We start from the raw sequence: 18,177 nt of genomic DNA, 5'->3' as shown, positions 1-18,177 counted from the left end.
CTGTAATTGCATAACAATGGTTGCTTTCATTTAGGAAGATAGGTATACCTGGTTTGACTTTTTCCTACACTGATTATTTCAGCTTGGTAGTTCAGTGGCTAAGGCCCTCTACAGATGAGCATGTGGTTGCTGCTTCAATCTCCAGCAGCAGCTCCAGCCTGATTTCGGAGACAGAATTCAAAAGTGCTCAAGCCCATGAGCTTTCGGAGCACACTAAAAAGCCTTAGGTGGTCAAAATTAAACTGAAGCCCTTCACTGCAACATTGCTCACAGCCAATGTGTTGCTTTGGGATTTTAACTCAATTAATCCAATCACTTCACCGAGTTGTTTTGACACCAAAAGTTCAAGTGGCACCATTGCTTACATTTAATGTAGTGGAGCATAAAGAAAAAAGTTTAAAATTAAATTATGGGGTTTTATGTGCCAAAACCACTTTCTGATTATGAGGCATGCCGTAGTGGAGGACTCCGGAAATTTCGACCACCTGGGGTTCTTTAACATGCACCTAAATCTAAGTACACGGGTGTTTTCGCATTTCACCCCTATCAAAATGCGGCTGCCGTGGCCGGGATTTGATCCCGTGACCTCGTGCTCAGCAGCCCAACACCATAGCCGCTGAGCAACCACGGCGGGTTGGAGCATAAAGAGTTGCTAAAAAAAAACAATTACCCAATTAACGTGCCAAAACCACAATATGATTACTAGACATGACATAGTGGAGGACTCCGGAAATTTTGACCACCTGTGGATCGTTAACGTGCACTCAATGCATGGCACACAGGCATTCTTGCATTTTGCACTCAGTGAAATGCAGGCACTGGGATTTGAGCCTGACTGAGTTGCTATAACAGGATTCTAGAACTGCTGTCTTTAAAATACCTCCACACTTACGCAGATACTGCATAAGACAAGGTTCGAATATCTACTGTGTATACATAATGTGTCTGCATATGTATTGCTCCATAAAGGAGTAGCTGACTCTGACTCAGATAATGTGAACATTGGTTTATTCTACAATGAAATAAGTTCCGTGCTCATGTTGCAGTGCCAGTTAGACAGCACATGACTACTTTCGACCCTTGGTTTTGGCCTTGACCTTGGCTTTCTTTTTAACTTGCACTTCATCATCCTCAAATGTGACTGACGGTGCTTCAAATGGGTGCAGCTCTTTGTCGTACATTTCCTCTGGCAAAGGCTGCGCGGCATCAGGAAAGTACGTAGGGAATGGAGGCGGGTCATCGGCTGAATGACCCTTTTTGCCATGCTTCGAGTCGTAGATATTCACGAGCGCCAGCGTATGGCCTGGCACCGCAGGACCGTGCACAAAAAGTACGTTGTGCTGTGTGTTAATGCGCCAGATACGGAGACCAGCGAGCAGTCGCCTCTCCTGGCCCATGTGTCCCGGCATCCGCTTCCCTTTCTGGATGATGCCACGGGGCCCGCCGATGGCTCCTAATCGCCGGTGTGACTTGGTCGTGCCATGCGTGGCCGGGCCGCCTTTCATACCCCATCGCTTCATCACACCTTGGAAACCGTGGCCCCGCGTCTTGCCGTACACATTAACGTAGTCGCCCGCCCGAAAATGGGCCGCCGTCAGCGGTGTCCCAGGCGGAAGGGCCGCATCCGGAGTGATCAAGAACCGCGTAAGCTTCTTTTTGGGCATTACGCCAGACTTTTCAAAGAGCTTCAGGTAAGGTGCCTTGAAGTTCATGGGATCAATACTGCCAGCACCCACTATCAAGCAGCCGAGGCCCTGCGCCCGGAAACCAAACCGCGTCTTCGCGTATTGCTCTGGAGGCAAGTAGTCAATTACATGGTTGTCCAAGACCTGTATTAACGTGGTCATTATCCGCTTGCCCGTGTTTGTCCACATGGGGTAGATGCCTATCTTGCGACCGATCACTCCGGTCCTGCGTGACTCCGGCGTCCAAGTCGCCACAGGCCATGGTTCTTCCCTAAGCGGACTTTCGCCTGGCTGCAGGTATTTCTTCTGTGCGACCTCTTGGAGAAACGTGTAGTTCTCAGGCAGGATGTGGTCCTGGTCCCTCACTTTTCTCCTGCGCGGTGCCCACCAGTGGAAAGGGTACGTTTTTCGCCTCTTGACAGTAGTAGACGTTTTATGGCGGCATTGGATGTTGCATGCGATGGCCACGCACGGCGCAAATGTCTGTGACGATAAAACATTACTGGCGGAGAACCCAGAAAACAACCTAATTTGAGAGAGCGCAGCAACATACCACGCCATTGCCGGCGCACATGGGTGCATGGGTCCTCGGGCGAAACCCGGATGCAGCCGGCGCCGCCAAGCAGGTAGATTCTATGCAGGTAGTGCAAAACGTAGTACTTCACTAAGACATTTTGCAAGAATTACTGATGCTAGAACTTTTATTTGTTTAATAATGTGTTATTATAATTGCTATAAGAGTTAATATTTGCGTTTTGCAGTGGGATTTACAATATTTTTACAGCTTTAGCCAATTTTCGGGACAACCAGCCAACATTGACCGGCAGCAGCAGTAGCGAATTTCCTGCTGCCTTTAGTCGTCGGGCATGTGTATACTTTCTGTGCATATTTAAAGGTTTTCGTCACTGCTTTTCAGTCTTTTGCTCACTGGCGCTCTCCTGCGTGATATGGCCGTGTGTTTCCGAGCACTCAAGGGTTCTTTAAACAGTGCGTTGGGGACTGTGAAGACTAGCAACATCAGGTCCCATACCGGTCTTCTGACCCTGACTGCTACAACGCCATGCAATTGCTATGTAACCCTAACCTCTAGCCAAGGCACGAAGGTGATTCTTGCCCTTTTGTTGTGCTTCTTTTTTTATCCTCTTGCGCAGTTTCAAATCTGTCGCCTCTGCTATCGCGTGAGCTTGCCTGTGCATGCTAGCTAGTTGACACCGTCTCCTACGTAGCGTGCGATTCATTCGACGTGCGGAAAACAAGTCACTTGCCGCTTGGGAACTCTTGTACATAATGCCGCGTTCTTTAAATAGTGTGTTACCTTTAACGGACTCATCGAGGGTACTTATATTAATTATTGGTTGGCTGCTGGCAAATTCATTGTGAGCGATGATTCCCAAGTTACCGTAGCTTGAACATTGCAACAGACGAAAATGACAATTTCATGCATTACCCATAGTTATGAACACTGTGGTGTGGCAGAAACGGGGCGCGAGGTTTCGTTCTCTCATTTGTACTGCTTGCCACGCTCGAAGTCTATTCAGACGCTATGCTCCTTGATTCCTTCCCTCCCCCACTTAACGTCCTCCCCGCTTATATAAGGTAAATAAATAACACTCGCACACAGTAGAAGAAACGTAAGCACAAACTTTCAACGTAAGGGCCAAATGCATCAGTAACATTCTAAGGTCAATTGTTGATCAATTTTTGAAAGGCTGCTTTATATACTGGAAATTGTGAAGGTGTTAGTTTAAATTGTAGGTTCAGTTAAACGTTAAACCTATTTTTTCACTTTCATTGCTGCTAACACGAAACACCAGAATAATGAAGTTCGGAGGAGGTCACTGTCAGTGACTGAAAGTCGAGGTGAGATCTGAAAGCAGCATCTCAATTTCATGGGATGAAGTTAAATGAGGTCATCCAATCTCATTTGGAGGTGAGGTCCACCCTTGGGAGGTTATTTGTGCCTACCTTTGCTCAGTAGTAGTCGTTATGGATTACGCTTTAGCTCTCTTGAGTTGCTGGTCAAATCAGCTTGAGAAACAAGTTGTCTTGGTGGAATGTGTAGCCAAGGTTATGGGAACAGACAATCTTCAGTTTTCAGTGTGCAAATCACAAAATATCACACATTAAAAAAAATGTATTGAGCAGTTTGCATTTAAATGTGGGATTTTTGAGTTCATAACTTGATAATTGAGACTGAGGGCCCAGAATAAATATGTGACGATTGGGGAGCTATATTGAATTTATTATCAGGATTTAACTTTCACCCCTTAGCAATTTTATCAGCATTTCCTGAATACCATGAGGTGCCATGGCAAAGTACCGTGAGGGTTATGTCAGTCTGAGCTGCCATTTTATCAAGTCTCCTGTTGGTCAGTTGTTGCAATGGGTTTTCAGCCTCCGCACCCCCCCCCCTCCCCCATCAGGCTGTGCAAACAAACAAATGGTTGCTGACCCTATTATGCTGCATAAACTGTTTGGAAACATGTTGCTGCTCCCAGCCAGAGACCTCCTCATGGCTGGCCCACACACTGCACCTGCAGCGTGCTGGCCTGGACATAAGCATGGTCCTGCGGCCCTGTCCAACTCTCTACACTCTCCCTCCTCACTTGCCTCCTCACTAAGTTTTTTTCCATTATCCACTCATTCAAGGCACGGTTGAGGTCGCCACATCTGGTGAGACCTATACCAAGCCTCTTTTTTTCCTGTCTTGCCAGTGTACGATGCCGGGTAGTATGCACATGATTCTCTGTGGTCCAAGCCTTGTATTTTCTTTTTATTCAGTCGCTCCTTCGGTCACGGCATCAGGTGTCCATAAAAGACACTTCCTTGTACCCAACGCACATTCCTTCCTTTGCATTGCTTTCTTTCCATATTCCCTAACCAAAACACATTTTTGCAGTGCAAGGATGTGTTGTCATTCAATTTTGTTGTCTTTTCTTTTTTTGCCCCCCCCCCCCCCCCCACTTCGAACAGCTCCCACCAAACAGAACTTTCTGGCTACACCACAGCTGTACAGTGTCTGAATTTTCCCGCAGCATTACGCATGATAACCAAGCTCAGTTCAGCATTTCCCTTTTGTCCTTGTGTGTACTTATCATCCTTAAAGGGAATGAATTCTTCAAGAAATGTTTATTTAGCTAATGTATGGTGCAAAGTTTAAAATAAAGTTTTTGCTCAAGGAAGATGGAAGCCTGACAGGTCGCACTATTCCAAAAACGTTGCATTTGGTATTTTGCTTGCAAAAATGTGTTTACCATCTGCTTCAAGTAAGGTGAAAGTAAATTTTGTGCCGGAAAACGGCGCAATCTGCATCTAATGCAGACTTGACAAACTGCTATTACCGTCATGCTTCAGAGTGTTCCATTTGACACGTGCAGGGAGGCACCATCTGCCACTTTTTGAGAGTTCAAAGAAAAAACAACCTAATATGTGTACGATGGCTGTCCCGAAAGTAAATTCCAGTTGATTTTTAAATAGGCCTAAGCATAATAAAAAGCGTTTTTATAATATTGTTAGTTAGAATGATGCATTGGCTGTTTTTTTAGACGTGAACCATCCTTTTGAAGGAATGTGCCATACTAAACTGCTGCCAGTGACTGAAACCTCCTAGGATGTCAACTCTGCCTGTGCTGCATCCTTGCTGAGAAAAAGTTGCTCTACCAAAAATTGCGACAATCTTGGGTGGCAGTGGGTGGCTAATATCTGGAAACGGGGAGAAAAATGAATTGTCAAGCGTAAATTTTTATTTATTTAATATATATATTTTTTTCAATTGCTTACCGCACACTTTCCATAGGACCTGCTGTGATGATGGATGGCTGGCTGGCCAGATCATGCTAGGAAATTTGCATTTGTCGGGAAACTGTACCGAGGCAGCCATTTTACGTAAAAGAAGACTGCTCCTAAAGTGCCAAACTAGTGCATGTCACTCTGACAACTACCACCATCTTTCCTGTCTCTCGAAAACTGTTTCTAAGCAGGGCAACAATTTGCAATATCCAGGTTTTACTTGCTAGTGGCACATTAGCGTGACACTGCACACAAAACGGTACTGTCTTTCAAAGAATTCCTTCAAAAGAATGGTTTCCGTCCCTAAATATAGACTGTGTATCACCTATTGGATAATGTAAACACTGCTTCGTTGTGCTCTTTATGCCTCATTTAAGAACAATCGGAACTTACTTCATGGATGGTCCTTGTAACTTGTTACTTTCAATGAACAATAGCATTTTTTCAATGCTGCCGGTCTGTGCCTGCACGGCATTCTATAAAAAGTGGGAGACCACTAATCAACACATGCAATGGCATTTGTCTGCTACAAAAAGCCAGCACAATGGCTACACAGTTGGCGCATCCAAACCACCAAGTACAGGAGAGCTGAGAATTCAGGTAGAATTGGCTACTGAATTACTTAATAGCAGCAAAAGTTAGCAGAAATATAATTCCCAGAGCACTGGGCAAACTATGTTCTGTGGCATATTGCAGTGTTGGCCAACATATGGCTGCTCTGGGGCTGGTTCTTATACATTTCAGTGTAGTGTTTACATAGGCCTTACAGAATAAAGCATTATTTTTAAGTGAACAGAGAGGGAAGAAATGTTGATTTCATATTTATACATTAGCTTTTCCACAAATACTTTCTGCAGGTTGAAATGTTGTACGTATGAGATAATACTGCAACAAAAGACTGCATATTTTTCTGTGCTGAGCTGCACCACTTTTCATAAATGTAATGGAGCTAAATTGATATAGCTACTGAGGTTTCCTTCTGTCCTGCATCTTTCCCGGACAGGTCATTGCAAAGCATGCTGCTGTGTTGCCTCAAGTCCTGGGAGGCACTTCCCTCCAGAGCACATGCCGCAGTTCCAGTATGTGCCTCCCTGCTGCACATTCACTGCCTGAGGTCGTCACAAACGATGTCATTGCTCCAGAACTTGTCAACCGGGAGGAACAGGCCCCTTTCACATTTTTTGAACTCCGAAGTGGGGACGATGCGACAAAATCTTCAGGCGTAGTTTGCAGAGTGCATACGACGGTCTTGTCAGGATATTTAGATGCCTACCCATACAAGGTGAGATTACAGCTTTTGTCCCTTGTATATGTGAGTCAACACACTCATGCAGTTTGCCTTATCACTTTCTTAGAGGTTTTGGTTTTACTCATTCTAAAGGTGACATGATGGGCGGCAAAGTGCTGTAAAGTGAAAATTTTGTATGCAGCCTAGGAGTCTTGTAGCTTAGTTTGCCCAATTCACTTCGTTCCAGGTGCTATGATTGTCGTAGCTACGTAGATAGCAGAGGTACTGTAAAGTTGTTTTCATTCTTTGTTTTTGCTTCTCCATGAGGCAGCAATATTTAAAACAGTTGCATAAATGGTCATTGTTTACAACTGTGGTGTTTAGAACCCTCTGTGTGAGAACCGGTGAGTGTAGTTTTCAATACTAGATGGATCTGTTGTATCATTCTTTAAGATTTTATGCATGTTTTTGTTTGTTACTAGCAGCACATCAACATTTGTGGCACGTGAATATGTGCCATTACCGCCGCAAATTTTTCAGCTTAGTGGATCTTGTCATCTTATTCTTGAGTGGTGTGAAGCACTTAATCAATATTCAGCATTTTTTTGTTGTCTTGCAGATAAAGAAGGCCATAAAGTATGTGTAATGGCAGCAATAATTATGCCTGGGTGCATATTTTAGATAGAACAATATCTAATGATGAGGATGGGTTGTGGAAAGGAGTGGCTCTAGAGGAGATTGTGAGATCTACCAAAGTGCTTGTTACAGTCCAAGCACCTCTACAGTGACGCCTCTACATTGAAGTGACCTGTATAACAAAGGAATAATTCTGTCCCGGTTTTATTATGAGCAATGCAGTGTGCAACATTTCTTTTTGCAGAAAATTTTGTTGAAAAGCTTTGTTTGCTTTTCTAAAAAGAAAAGTGTTGCTTGATAGTGGAATCATTGGCATGATAAACATAATCCGTTTTTCATTTTCTTCAGTTTAGCCTAATGAACTTCCTGCAATGATAAAAGCATATTTACTAAGAAAACCCAGAAATGGCCATCTTACAATGACCTAGAAAGAGGTAATCACACCATTACAGGACCCGTGCCTTGAAGAGTGGCGGCACCATTAGTTAAAAGCATTCAAGTCTGCTAATTGTCACACAACTTTTGAGCAGAGAGGTACGGGGGGGGGGGGGGTCATTTGATGTAACACATTTTCCTCCAGCATAATATACAAAACAATATTTATTGATCAAGCTTTGTTGCACCAGTGGGCATCAGAATTTGTATAATCATTGCCAACATGATTATTAATTAGCAATCTGCAACTGTTTATTTTAATTAATGATTTAGGGGTCATGTAAATTGCGAAATTGAAGTCCGCTACTACTCATAATTACCTTTTTGCTGGAAATCAGCACCAGTTTCAAGAAATAAGTACTGAAAAACAAGTAAAATGCAATGCATTTCACAGTACACTTTGAGTTCGTATTTCTCGAAACAGGTGTTAGGCCCAAAGTTTTTCGATAAAGGTTTTGCTTGAACTACTGGCTGACTTCAATTCCACAATTGCAATGTCCCCTTATATTTTTCTAATTATAAAGTTCTTTAGTGAAAATTTAGTGAAATGCTCGCATCTTAACAAAAACAGTCTCCATTTGCGAATGCATGACTCGTCCGTGTGGTGTCTGGCTCAGACCAGACGCATGACACTGGACCACGCAAGCGCAGTATGCAACTCCCTTTATTCGTCACAGTAAAGCCACTTATATAGGAAATCATATTGAATGACGATGACGATATGTACACTGAAAGAAACGAAACTGAAACAATAAAGAAGGATACAACATCGCCTCACGCTTGAAAATACAACACAGTAATTTGCAACAACCAAAATAACTCGAACTAAACACTTATTGTTCAGGTAAAGAAAACCCAAATCTTTCGACAGGTTGGCGTACCCTAGTGCTGCGACGCAAAGGTTGCTCCACCGAATCCTCTAAAGGAGCGACCAATTCTTCATTAGCTTCAGCCCTTGTTTCCGGTGATCGCAACATTTCACGTTGTTCAGCGTCTGCGCACTCTGTGCGGCTTCCAGCCCCAGCGGTACCCGAGTAGTCAGGACGAGGCAATTCCCATGCCCATTGTTCTGTTGTCTGCGGTTGGTTGCACGGAACCCATACTAGTTTAGACGCGTTCCAGCAACGACCGTCGCTCATCAAAAAGCTATTTTTGCCTTTTCTGCCGACAATCTTGAAAGGTCCCATGTAGTTTACCGACGCTTTCCCACCGCCTGCTGGCTTGCGTACACGAACGAAGTCCCCTACACTAAAGGCTGGTCTTTTTGCACCTCGCCTCCTGTCCGTATACTGTTTTGCATACGTCTGCTTCGCCTTAACCCTAGCAGGAACATTTTTATTCGAACCGGCACGGACACCCTCTCTTGTTGGCAAACCCACTGTATTGAGTCTTGTCCTTGGCTGGCGCCCGTGAAGCAACTTAGCTGGCGACACACCTGTTGTCGCATGCGGCGTCGACCTATATATGCCGAGATAGTCAACCACAGCAGCCTGGAGGGGCCGTTGTTCCAATCAGGCAACCTGCATGAAATCATTCAGCACGCGATTAAAGCGTTCAATCGCGCCGTTTCCTTGTGGATAGTACAGAGAAGAACAACGATGCGCAATACCCCTCTCTCTCAAGAATGTTTCAAACATTTGCGATCTAAACTGAGGCCCATTATCTGTGACAATTTCTTCCGGATAGCCTTCTCGGCTGAACACAGTCTGCAAAAAATCGACCACACTCTGTGACGTCACTGTAGATGAAAAGGCAGCCTCAGGCCACTTGGAATGATAATCGATCAGCGGCATCATGTACCTACAGTTTGAAGGGGCCCAGTCAATCGGTCCCACTATATCCATTGCTAACTTCTGCCATGGTAGCGCTGTAAACATCACCGGCTGCAGCAGTGCAAACGACGGTTTAGTGGACTTGTCCGCGGCCTAGCAGATATGACAAAAATGGATTGCTTCTTCTACCTGTTTATTCAAACGCGGCCACCAGTAAAGATCACATAGTCTCTGCTTCGTCCTCACAATTCCTGGGTGACCTTCGTGCACAAAACCAACAAGGAGCGAGGTTAATTCACTCGGAACAACTACCTGCTCGCCGCGCATCAAAAGGCCATCAACGAAAGAAAGCTCTTCCCGCACGTTAAAGTACGGCATTATTTCTGCTGGCAAAGCTTTTCTAAGCGCCCAACCATGTACCACGTGTAGAACAACCTGTTGCAATGTGCTGTCTGCAGCAGTGGCCACCTGCAGCCGTTCCTTTGTTAGGCACTCTGATACAACGGACACAATTTCTTCCTGCATCGTCTGAAGCGAATCACAGTCAAGAGGTAGGCGTGAAAGTGCATCGGCCACGACATTTTGCGATCCCTTTTGGTACTCTATGTCGAAGTTATAATACAAAAGTCGAGCTGACCTGTCAAGTTGGGTCCTGTACCGGCAGCTGAAAGTAATGTCACCAGTGCCTGGTGGTCCTTACGCAACAAAAATTTTCTACCCCACAAGTAGACGTGCCAGTGCTCGCACGCGAAGAGACAAGCAAGGGCCTCGCGTTCCCCAGCGGAGTACGCGATGCGAAGGCCACCGTGTGTACGCTGTCACCATCGCGTTGCTGAAGAACGGCTCCCAGTCCCTTATCAGAAGCATCTGTCGTTACAATTACATCAAGGTCTGGGTTAAACATTTGTATGACTGGGCTTGAAGACAAAGCTGTCTTAACAAGCTGGAAGCTACGCTCAGCCTCATCATCCCATGTGAACTGTTGACCAGACCGCAGGAGCCTTCTAAGCGGCTCGACAAGATCGGCAAATTGCGGCACAAACCGAGCATAGTAACCAGCGAGACCCAAAAATGACCTCAAAGTGGCAACATCGTGAGTAGCAGGCACTTTGACAATAGCGTCAACCTTAGACTGCAATGGTGTGAGCCCTTTTGAGCTCACCGTATGCCCTAAAAAGGATAGTTCTGAAACAGCAAATGTGCATTTCTGGTTGAGCTTCAAACCTGAATCACCAATGCGTTTTAGCACCTGGTGTAGATTCTTGTGGTGCTCCTCACTTGTCTTGCCCCACACAATCACATCATCAATGTAACAAAGTACGCCTTTACAATCTTTCAAAATATGCTGCATCATTCTCTGAAAGGCTAAAGGGGCAGATGCAAGGCCAAAACACACTCTCTTAAAATGAAACAATCCGTGTGTGATAAAGGTGGTTAGTCCCCGACTTTCCGGAGTCAGTTCTAGCTGGTGGTATGCCAACGCTAAGTTGAGCTTTGAGAAGCACGTTCCTCCAGCTAGTTCATGAAGTAGTTCCTCTGTATGCAGAAGAGGAAAAGCATCGGCAATTACTGCCTTGTTCACTTCAAGTAGGTCCACACACAAACTAATTGAACCGTCCTTCTTCCTCACGACGACGATTGGTGATATCCACTCCGATGCGTCGACAGGTTCAATTATATCTTCGGCCAGCAGACGTTGTATCTCTACCGATACCTGTTGCCGTAGCGTGAGCGGCAGGCGTCGGAGCTTCGCAATGACTGGTTTCACAGATAAACGGCATTTAACATGGTGAACAAAGCCTTTCACATGCCCTAACTGTTCTGTGAACAAGTGCGCAAACTGGTGCGTGAATTCTGAAGGCAGCGAGTCAGGGCATGTCACCTGGCAGCAATTCAAGGTTGAGCCGTTGATAGTGATTCCCAGGCTTTGAACGGCATCAAGCCCCAGCAGCGATGTGCCCTTGGTTGTGACATGAAAGAGCACACTGGCTCTGTTTCCCTTGTAAGATACGTCAGCAAGAAAGCAATTGCTTAACTTGATTTGTTCTCCGGAATAGTTACACAAATTGGCAGTCGGCGGTCGCAACGAGTAGGTGTTGGCTAGATATTTGTGGTAGTGCTCTTCACTGAGCAAAGAAATGTTGGCTCGAATATCTTTCGCCGAAGCATTACGGTCACATATTTGAAGTATCGTGACGGTGTTGGCCTTCTCGGGCTTTCGAACGGCATATTTCTTTTTCTTTGATTTGCACATGCTTGAAAAGTGACCAATTTTTCCACAAGAGTGGCAACGCTTGTTCCTCGCCGGACATGCAGTCGAGTTAGCCATATGAGATGACGAGCTGCACCTGTAGCAGCTTCCTTGCTCAGTCTGACCTTTTTCGCACATCTTGAATCTTGTTCACAGTGCTATGCGCGAATTCCCCGAGCTCTTGTTGCGTTTGCTCAATTTGCTTCCCGATGTCAACAGCACGCTGCAGTGTAAGCGAAGACTCTTCATAAAGCATGCGTTCACGGGTTGTTTGTGAAGAAGTGCCTTCCAGTAATTGGTCTCGAATCATGCTATCGGTAGCACTGCCGAAATTGCAAGTAGACGCAAGGTCCCGAAGACTAAATGCTTGAAAGGTCTCACCAGGCAGTTGTCGTCTTTGGCGAAACCGGCGCCGCTCCACCAAATCATTCGTAGCGCTCGCGAAATGCGTATCCAGTGCAGCAAGCCCGTCCTTGAACTCATCCACCTTGTCCTCGGCCTTGGCGTCCGCGATCATGTCTGCTCCTTGTGCAAGGATGCTGTAGAATATTCGCTGGCCTTCAACCCCGAGCGAGTTTAGCAGAATTGCCCTGCAACGCTTCAGCTTCAGTTCATCGCCGCCATTGGCCTCCAGGAAATTCAGGAATACGCGTTTCCACTGCTGCCAAGGCACAGCCGGGTCACCGGGTGCAGGCAAGAAAGGGGGCGGTGCTGGGAAACACCCGAGCGGCATGGCTCTGATACTGACCCTCGTCGCCAATATGTGGTGTCTGGCTCAGACCAGATGCATGACACTGGACCACGCAAGCGCAGTATGCAACTCCCTTTATTCGTCACAGTAAAGCCACTTATATAGGAAATCATATTGAATGACGATGATGATATGTACACTGAAAGAAATGAAACTGAAACAATGAAGAAGGATACAACAGTCCGCATCGTATCTTTGGCTAGTAGCTCTGTTTCCCCCCTCCTCAGTGATGCTGATACTCGTCAGCTTTTGCTACGCTGTAAAAGGATGGTCGTTGAGCATGCTCATTGTGATCCGTGTTCTGATTTGCCAGCGCCACATGCACTATTCGCTTACTACTAAGTGCAAAAATGGCGACCCATAAAGAGAAGGAGAATGGGCAACCATGAAGTAGTGGAAAAGGGAGCTTCAACACCCAGGGGTGGCGATAGCGTGGGGTTCCCTGGGAGATGATGAAGGTTTGAATGGTGGAGAACCGTGCCTTGTGGTGTGGCTTCACAAAGCAGGTTGAAACCAGATCTTAAGGAAAAATACGTATATAACCCACAGCCTGGCTTTACTGTTAAATTATTTTTGCATTTTTGGTGCGGACGCGTACAGTAGTTGCCTGCTTAGAGCTATGTAGGAATGGATATAGAGAGCGGCACGCTGTTCAACAACTTGTGCCGCTTTTATGGCACAGTAATTCTCTTCCATGGCTTGACCCCTGGAAGCCTGCCAGATGTTGCGAGGCTTTGAAATGGGTTTGAGCGTCAGCAGGGAATGGAGAAATTGGATGTTTAAGGGTGTCAGCTTTGCATTCTCAATGCTGGTTACTGCAGCAAATGTTGCCCATGTGTTCTGTCAACCTCTTTGGGCTGGCACGCTTGGGTTGATAATGTTGTGCTGCTGGTTTGTAGACTCTCATAGATCCTTGGACAAGCCATCTCTGACAGAACAACTATTCGTTTGCACCACTAGATTGATAATATGGTGCAAAAATGAGTGTAGAGGTCTGGTGGAAAGTGAGTGCTGCCAGCTGTTACAATGACACCCTTGCATAATGTTCACAACCAGTTTAATGGCTAAGGATGAAATGGCAACCTTTTTTTTAACCTTGTTCGAGCGCCTATTTTCAGCCGGCACATGCATTGCACACCATGCTTGTTTCATATCTGGATAAGCTTATTGATGTGTAACTAGGACACCCATGTAAGGTCACCTATTTGTGGACAGATATTGCATACTCTTGTGTAAGGGCCATACCCCTAATTTTGGGCTTAAGTATTTCAGACAAAAATTATTCATGCATGGGCAGCATGTTCTTTTCATGTGCACACCTCGTCAGCCATGACCATGTAGCGATATCGACACAGTGCAGATTGTTCTTAAGTTTTCTCTTCGGTTGTTTCCACAGTTGGTCAACTAAGCACTGGCAAAATTATGGCCCGGTTCCCTGCTGCTTTTCCTTTAGCTCTGTGCATACGGGTTTGTGCAACATACGTGTGGTGTCCCGGCCACAGCAGCCGCATTTCGATGGGGGTGAAATGCGAAAACACCCGTGTACTTAGATTTAGGTGCACGTTAAAGAACCCCAGGTGGTCGAAATTACCGGAGTACTCCACTACGGCGTGCCTCATAATCAGAAAGTGGTTTTGGCACGTAAAATCCCATAATTTATTTATTTATTATTATTATTTTTTTTACGTGTGGTGTCGGCCATGGGCTCCACACTTTGTATGTACTGCACACGTTTGGTGCAATGAGCTTTCGTTGCTCCCATGTTAGCTTAAACGTATGCAGGAACTATCGACTGTTACACACTGTTAAAATTTTTGTTAAAGCTGTGGTAGTGTTTTAATCGCACTACTTTACCTGCGGTGCTACATCCAAGCCCATGTCTGCGGATGGGTTAATCTTGTACCAGTGTGCTTCTGGCAAACCAGATTCCAGCTGCTCCATCTCAATGATTATGTGCCAATGATGGCAAATGGGGTGGCAAACAAAGCTTAGGTGAAGGCTTCCCAATGTCATTGCACGTGGTGGCAAGCATGTCATTTTTTGCAAGGAGATAAAATTTATTTACTTTTTATTTATTTATGGGTCCCTTCCAAGAAAGTTGGACCCAAATTTGCAAAAAGAAAAAGTTCTAGCCCTTACTTGAGAATATACAGTAAACAGGTGCTTTTATAATCGATTTCACACTGGCATATGGCCGTTTGTCACTTACTGGTATGATGTACCGGGTTATCTATTTTAGTGAAAACATGTAATGAAGATATTCTGTGGCAGAGTACATCAGCTGTAACACCAATTGGACTACTGGAAGAGGCAGACATACTTGAAAGAAAAATTGCAAGGTTGTTAGCTAACTATGTTTCACTGATTAACTTAGTAATTGCTTAGGAGCACATGTCAGTAATTAAGTAATATTTATTTAGCAGAAATGTTCTTAGCGTCAGTTTCTAGAATTAGACCTTCAAAATATGTGGCATAATGCAGTAATGTTCCAGTTCAGACTTATCAGCACCATAGAAAATGAAGTGTATATATGTGGCTTGTTTCCAGAGAGAACGAGAAGGCAAATAGAGGGGCTTGATTTTTGTTAATCACAACCATATAATGCCGGCAGGAAATGAACCCAATGAAAGCATAGGGGTAATTAGCTGTGGTTGAAATTGAAGTGTAGGAGATAATGAAGAAAAGGGGAAATGAAAGTGCACGAAAAGATAATTTGTCACCAGTGGGACCGAACTCACATCTTCGCATCACGCATGCGATGAACTTTCAGCTGTGCTATGACAGCCATCAATCCGTCCACTAACTTGGGTATTTATGTGTACTACATCTAGCTCTGCGAGTGTTAGCCAGTGCCACTCAGAGGTATGAAAGAAAGAATGGCCATTTTTCTTGAAGACATTGTGGTGACAACGAAAGTTGTCTTTTTTTTTTCACGTTACTACCAGCAGCTAACATTTCAGTGAAATTTGTGATAGCCATGGTAACTATTTATTGTATTCACCATATAACTTTTTCATTACCTTAGGGCACACGTCGCAAGTTCTCAGAATTGAAGCTGGTCAGACCTCAAGGCATGTTTCACTTAGTTGAAATCGTGATGCCCGTTACCAGATTAACATAATCACTGCACTTGCAGAAAAGGGCGTTGGCATTCCACTTCTTATTTTCCCAGAGAACCTTATCTGCTCCATCTAGAGGGCTGCATGGAATAATCTTTAAAAGGTGCGCATGCATCCCACAAAAGGTGTGTGATCAGGGCCAACATTTTTTAAAGAGGTGTGGTATGCCCTCCCCTCCTTTGTGATTACAGCATTTTCATTAATTTTAAGTTCACCGATGGGCAGGTATGCTAGTACTAGTCTTACAATTGATGATAGGGAAACTTGGCGCCTACAAGACTGTAGCAGAAAACTGTAAAAACCCATATTGCTTGTTTAAGATTTCAGATTTTATTATCAGAATACATGTGATACACCGCATAAAAATACATAAATGTTGAAGGAGGTCTTGAAGTCTCGAGACAGAGCCAGACTTCCTGCTAGACTGTACACCCGGCCATAAAATATTACGGACCATGAAATATGAGAAATATCTGAATATCTCCGCAACCTCGCAACGTGGCCTGGTATTTGCATTTCAGGCCTCGACTATAATATGCTAATAACATTGTCATATATAGTTTTACTGGCTATTGCTACAGGCTGCTCTTGAATTAAACATTTTCTGAGATCTGAGATCCCGTGGTCCATAAACTTCTGTGGCCGGGTGTACATAGGTGAATAACATTTCAGAAAGACTTTGCAGTTGAAAGTTTTGACCTAGTCTGGGGATCAAAACTGGCACCTCCTTCTTTCTGGGCATTTGCTCTACCAGCTGACCTAACCACAATTTTTAGCAAGTGGATGTGTCTTAACAAATGAATGCCACAATTTGTACCTGTAAGTAATTAATTTGTCATAACCTTTTCTGCACCTGTGACAGGTAGGGAAAAAAGTTCATAGTGTATGACACAGCAAGGTGTTGTTTATTAAATATTTTTTGAAGCTATGCATTTCCAAAGCATTTTTGGAAAATTTGGCAAAACATAACTTTTCGTGCTGCTTGTGACTGCAGTTGTTTGGAAGATTCTCAGGCGTGTTGGCTTTGATAAATTTGGGCCATAGATATAGCTGAAGTAATAAATAAAAGCTGTTTTCCAAATACAAGCTTTCGAAAGCTGAGGGCTGAATCTACTTGACTTCTCCTCCTACTTACTATGTGTGTGGTGGAGTGACTTCGGAACTCTGCTATAGAGCTTAGGTATGTGGGTTGCCTTTAAGGCCATCTCGCAGCCATATTTTTATGAGAGGAAATTGTGTGCAACACCTAGGTATGTGCTGGGACTTCATCGCCTGCTGAATAACCACAGATGGTTGAAGCACACACACTGTCCGCTATGAAATCCTCTGTAGCATTTGGTCTTTCTTGTGCATCTCATCCCATAGCCCTCATATTGTTCACAGCACAGTGTGACTACCCTAGTGCTTGAAGAGAATCTACAGTCGACTTTTGTAATTCGACCCTAACAGGACCAACGAAATTGAACTAATTATCCACCGTGTCGAATTAAACAGGATGCAGAAGAAAGACAAAAACACTCCAATGATTCATTAGGCAGTACTTGTCCGATTCAAACACGCTCCCGAATCAGACACGCAACCACTTTCTATGTTTTCAAAGTAGAAAAACTAAAGTAGAAATCGCATTGAAGCACCTAAACCAAGTAGAAATCTAAAGTGCACCCACTTTTTTTTTTTTTTCAGTAAGAAAAATGGACGAGGGTCTAATATGTGTTAAACAATGGCAGGCAGTTTTCTAAAGTTCGCTGCAATACGTCAATGTTATGCGGCAAAGCATACAAACGCCGACCAGGCAATTTTCGGCCCAAATTTTTTTTTTTTTAAGTTTTATAATTGGATAAATGCTGTAGTCAGACAGTTTGAACTATAGTTATTTCTTGAAAATCTTTCTAGGGCAGGCCGAAAATAGCGGTTTTCGACGGGAGATGGTGCGTGTTCAATACATTGACTTTCCCCCCAAGCTCTGCCGATAGAAGCTGCCAATAAAGGGGTCACCATAGGGGTCAGGTGCATGCATGCTGACTGGTAAAGTTCTAATTATCCGGCAAAGCATCTAAATAATGAGCTTTGGTGCACCTCAATGGCATGGGCGCCAGCCGGGATCTAATTAACTGAAGAATTGAATTAACTGGAGTCAAGTTAATGGAAGTCTACTGGTAAAGGTAAAGGTGGTGACACACAGTACCCATTGTGAAATGGCATCTTGTTTTGGGTGAAAGGAACGAGTGTGGGTATTGAATTCAAATGCCCTGTAGTCTCTACTTATTTTGATCTCTGGTGTTAGGCTGCTGAGCACGAGGTCGCGGGATCGAATCCCGGCCACGGCGGCCGCATTTCGATGGGGGCGAAATGCGAAAACACCCGTGTACTTAGATTTAGGTGCACGTTAAAGAACCCCAGGTGGTCAAAATTTCCGGAGTCCCCCACTACGGCGTGCCTCATAATCAGAAAGTGGTTTTGGCACGTAAAAACCCCATATATTATTATTATTATTTTGATCTTTTATTTATT

General features: G+C 44.5%; 2 protein-coding genes across 4 annotated transcripts in view; one reads left to right on the top strand and one right to left on the bottom strand.

Moving 5' to 3' along the window:
* Positions 1-991: 991 nt before the first annotated feature.
* On the bottom strand, positions 992-2,246 carry mRpL3 (mitochondrial ribosomal protein L3). Its single transcript, XM_065439118.1, has one exon. It carries the CDS (start codon positions 2,244-2,246, stop codon positions 1,068-1,070), a length of 1,179 nt encoding a protein of 392 aa, XP_065295190.1. The 3' UTR covers positions 992-1,067.
* Positions 2,189-18,177, top strand: part of LOC135907439 (uncharacterized) — a 32,748-nt gene continuing 16,759 nt past the window's right edge. The window contains exons 1-2 of one of the 3 annotated variants that reach the window (XM_065439121.1): positions 2,189-2,311; positions 6,478-6,756. In XM_065439121.1, the coding sequence (XP_065295193.1) occupies positions 2,258-2,311; positions 6,478-6,756 (333 nt within the window). In that variant the 5' untranslated portion in view covers positions 2,189-2,257. Of the gene's footprint in view, positions 2,327-2,494; positions 2,789-6,477; positions 6,757-18,177 lie in introns of those variants that run through there. The other 2 variants (XM_065439120.1, XM_065439119.1) reach the window with 2 other exon arrangements.

The sequence above is a fragment of the Dermacentor albipictus genome, chromosome 1 (genome assembly GCF_038994185.2).
Source record: "Dermacentor albipictus isolate Rhodes 1998 colony chromosome 1, USDA_Dalb.pri_finalv2, whole genome shotgun sequence".
NCBI classification, from domain to species: domain Eukaryota; kingdom Metazoa; phylum Arthropoda; class Arachnida; order Ixodida; family Ixodidae; genus Dermacentor; species Dermacentor albipictus.
Note: the sequence above shows the minus strand (reverse complement) of the source record. Positions and strands in the feature narration are given on the sequence as shown.

Coding starts and splice junctions, on each gene's coding strand:
- mRpL3 (XM_065439118.1), bottom strand. CDS start 2,246: ATGGCGTGGTATGTTGCTGCGCTCTCTCAAATTAGGTTGTTTTCTGGG.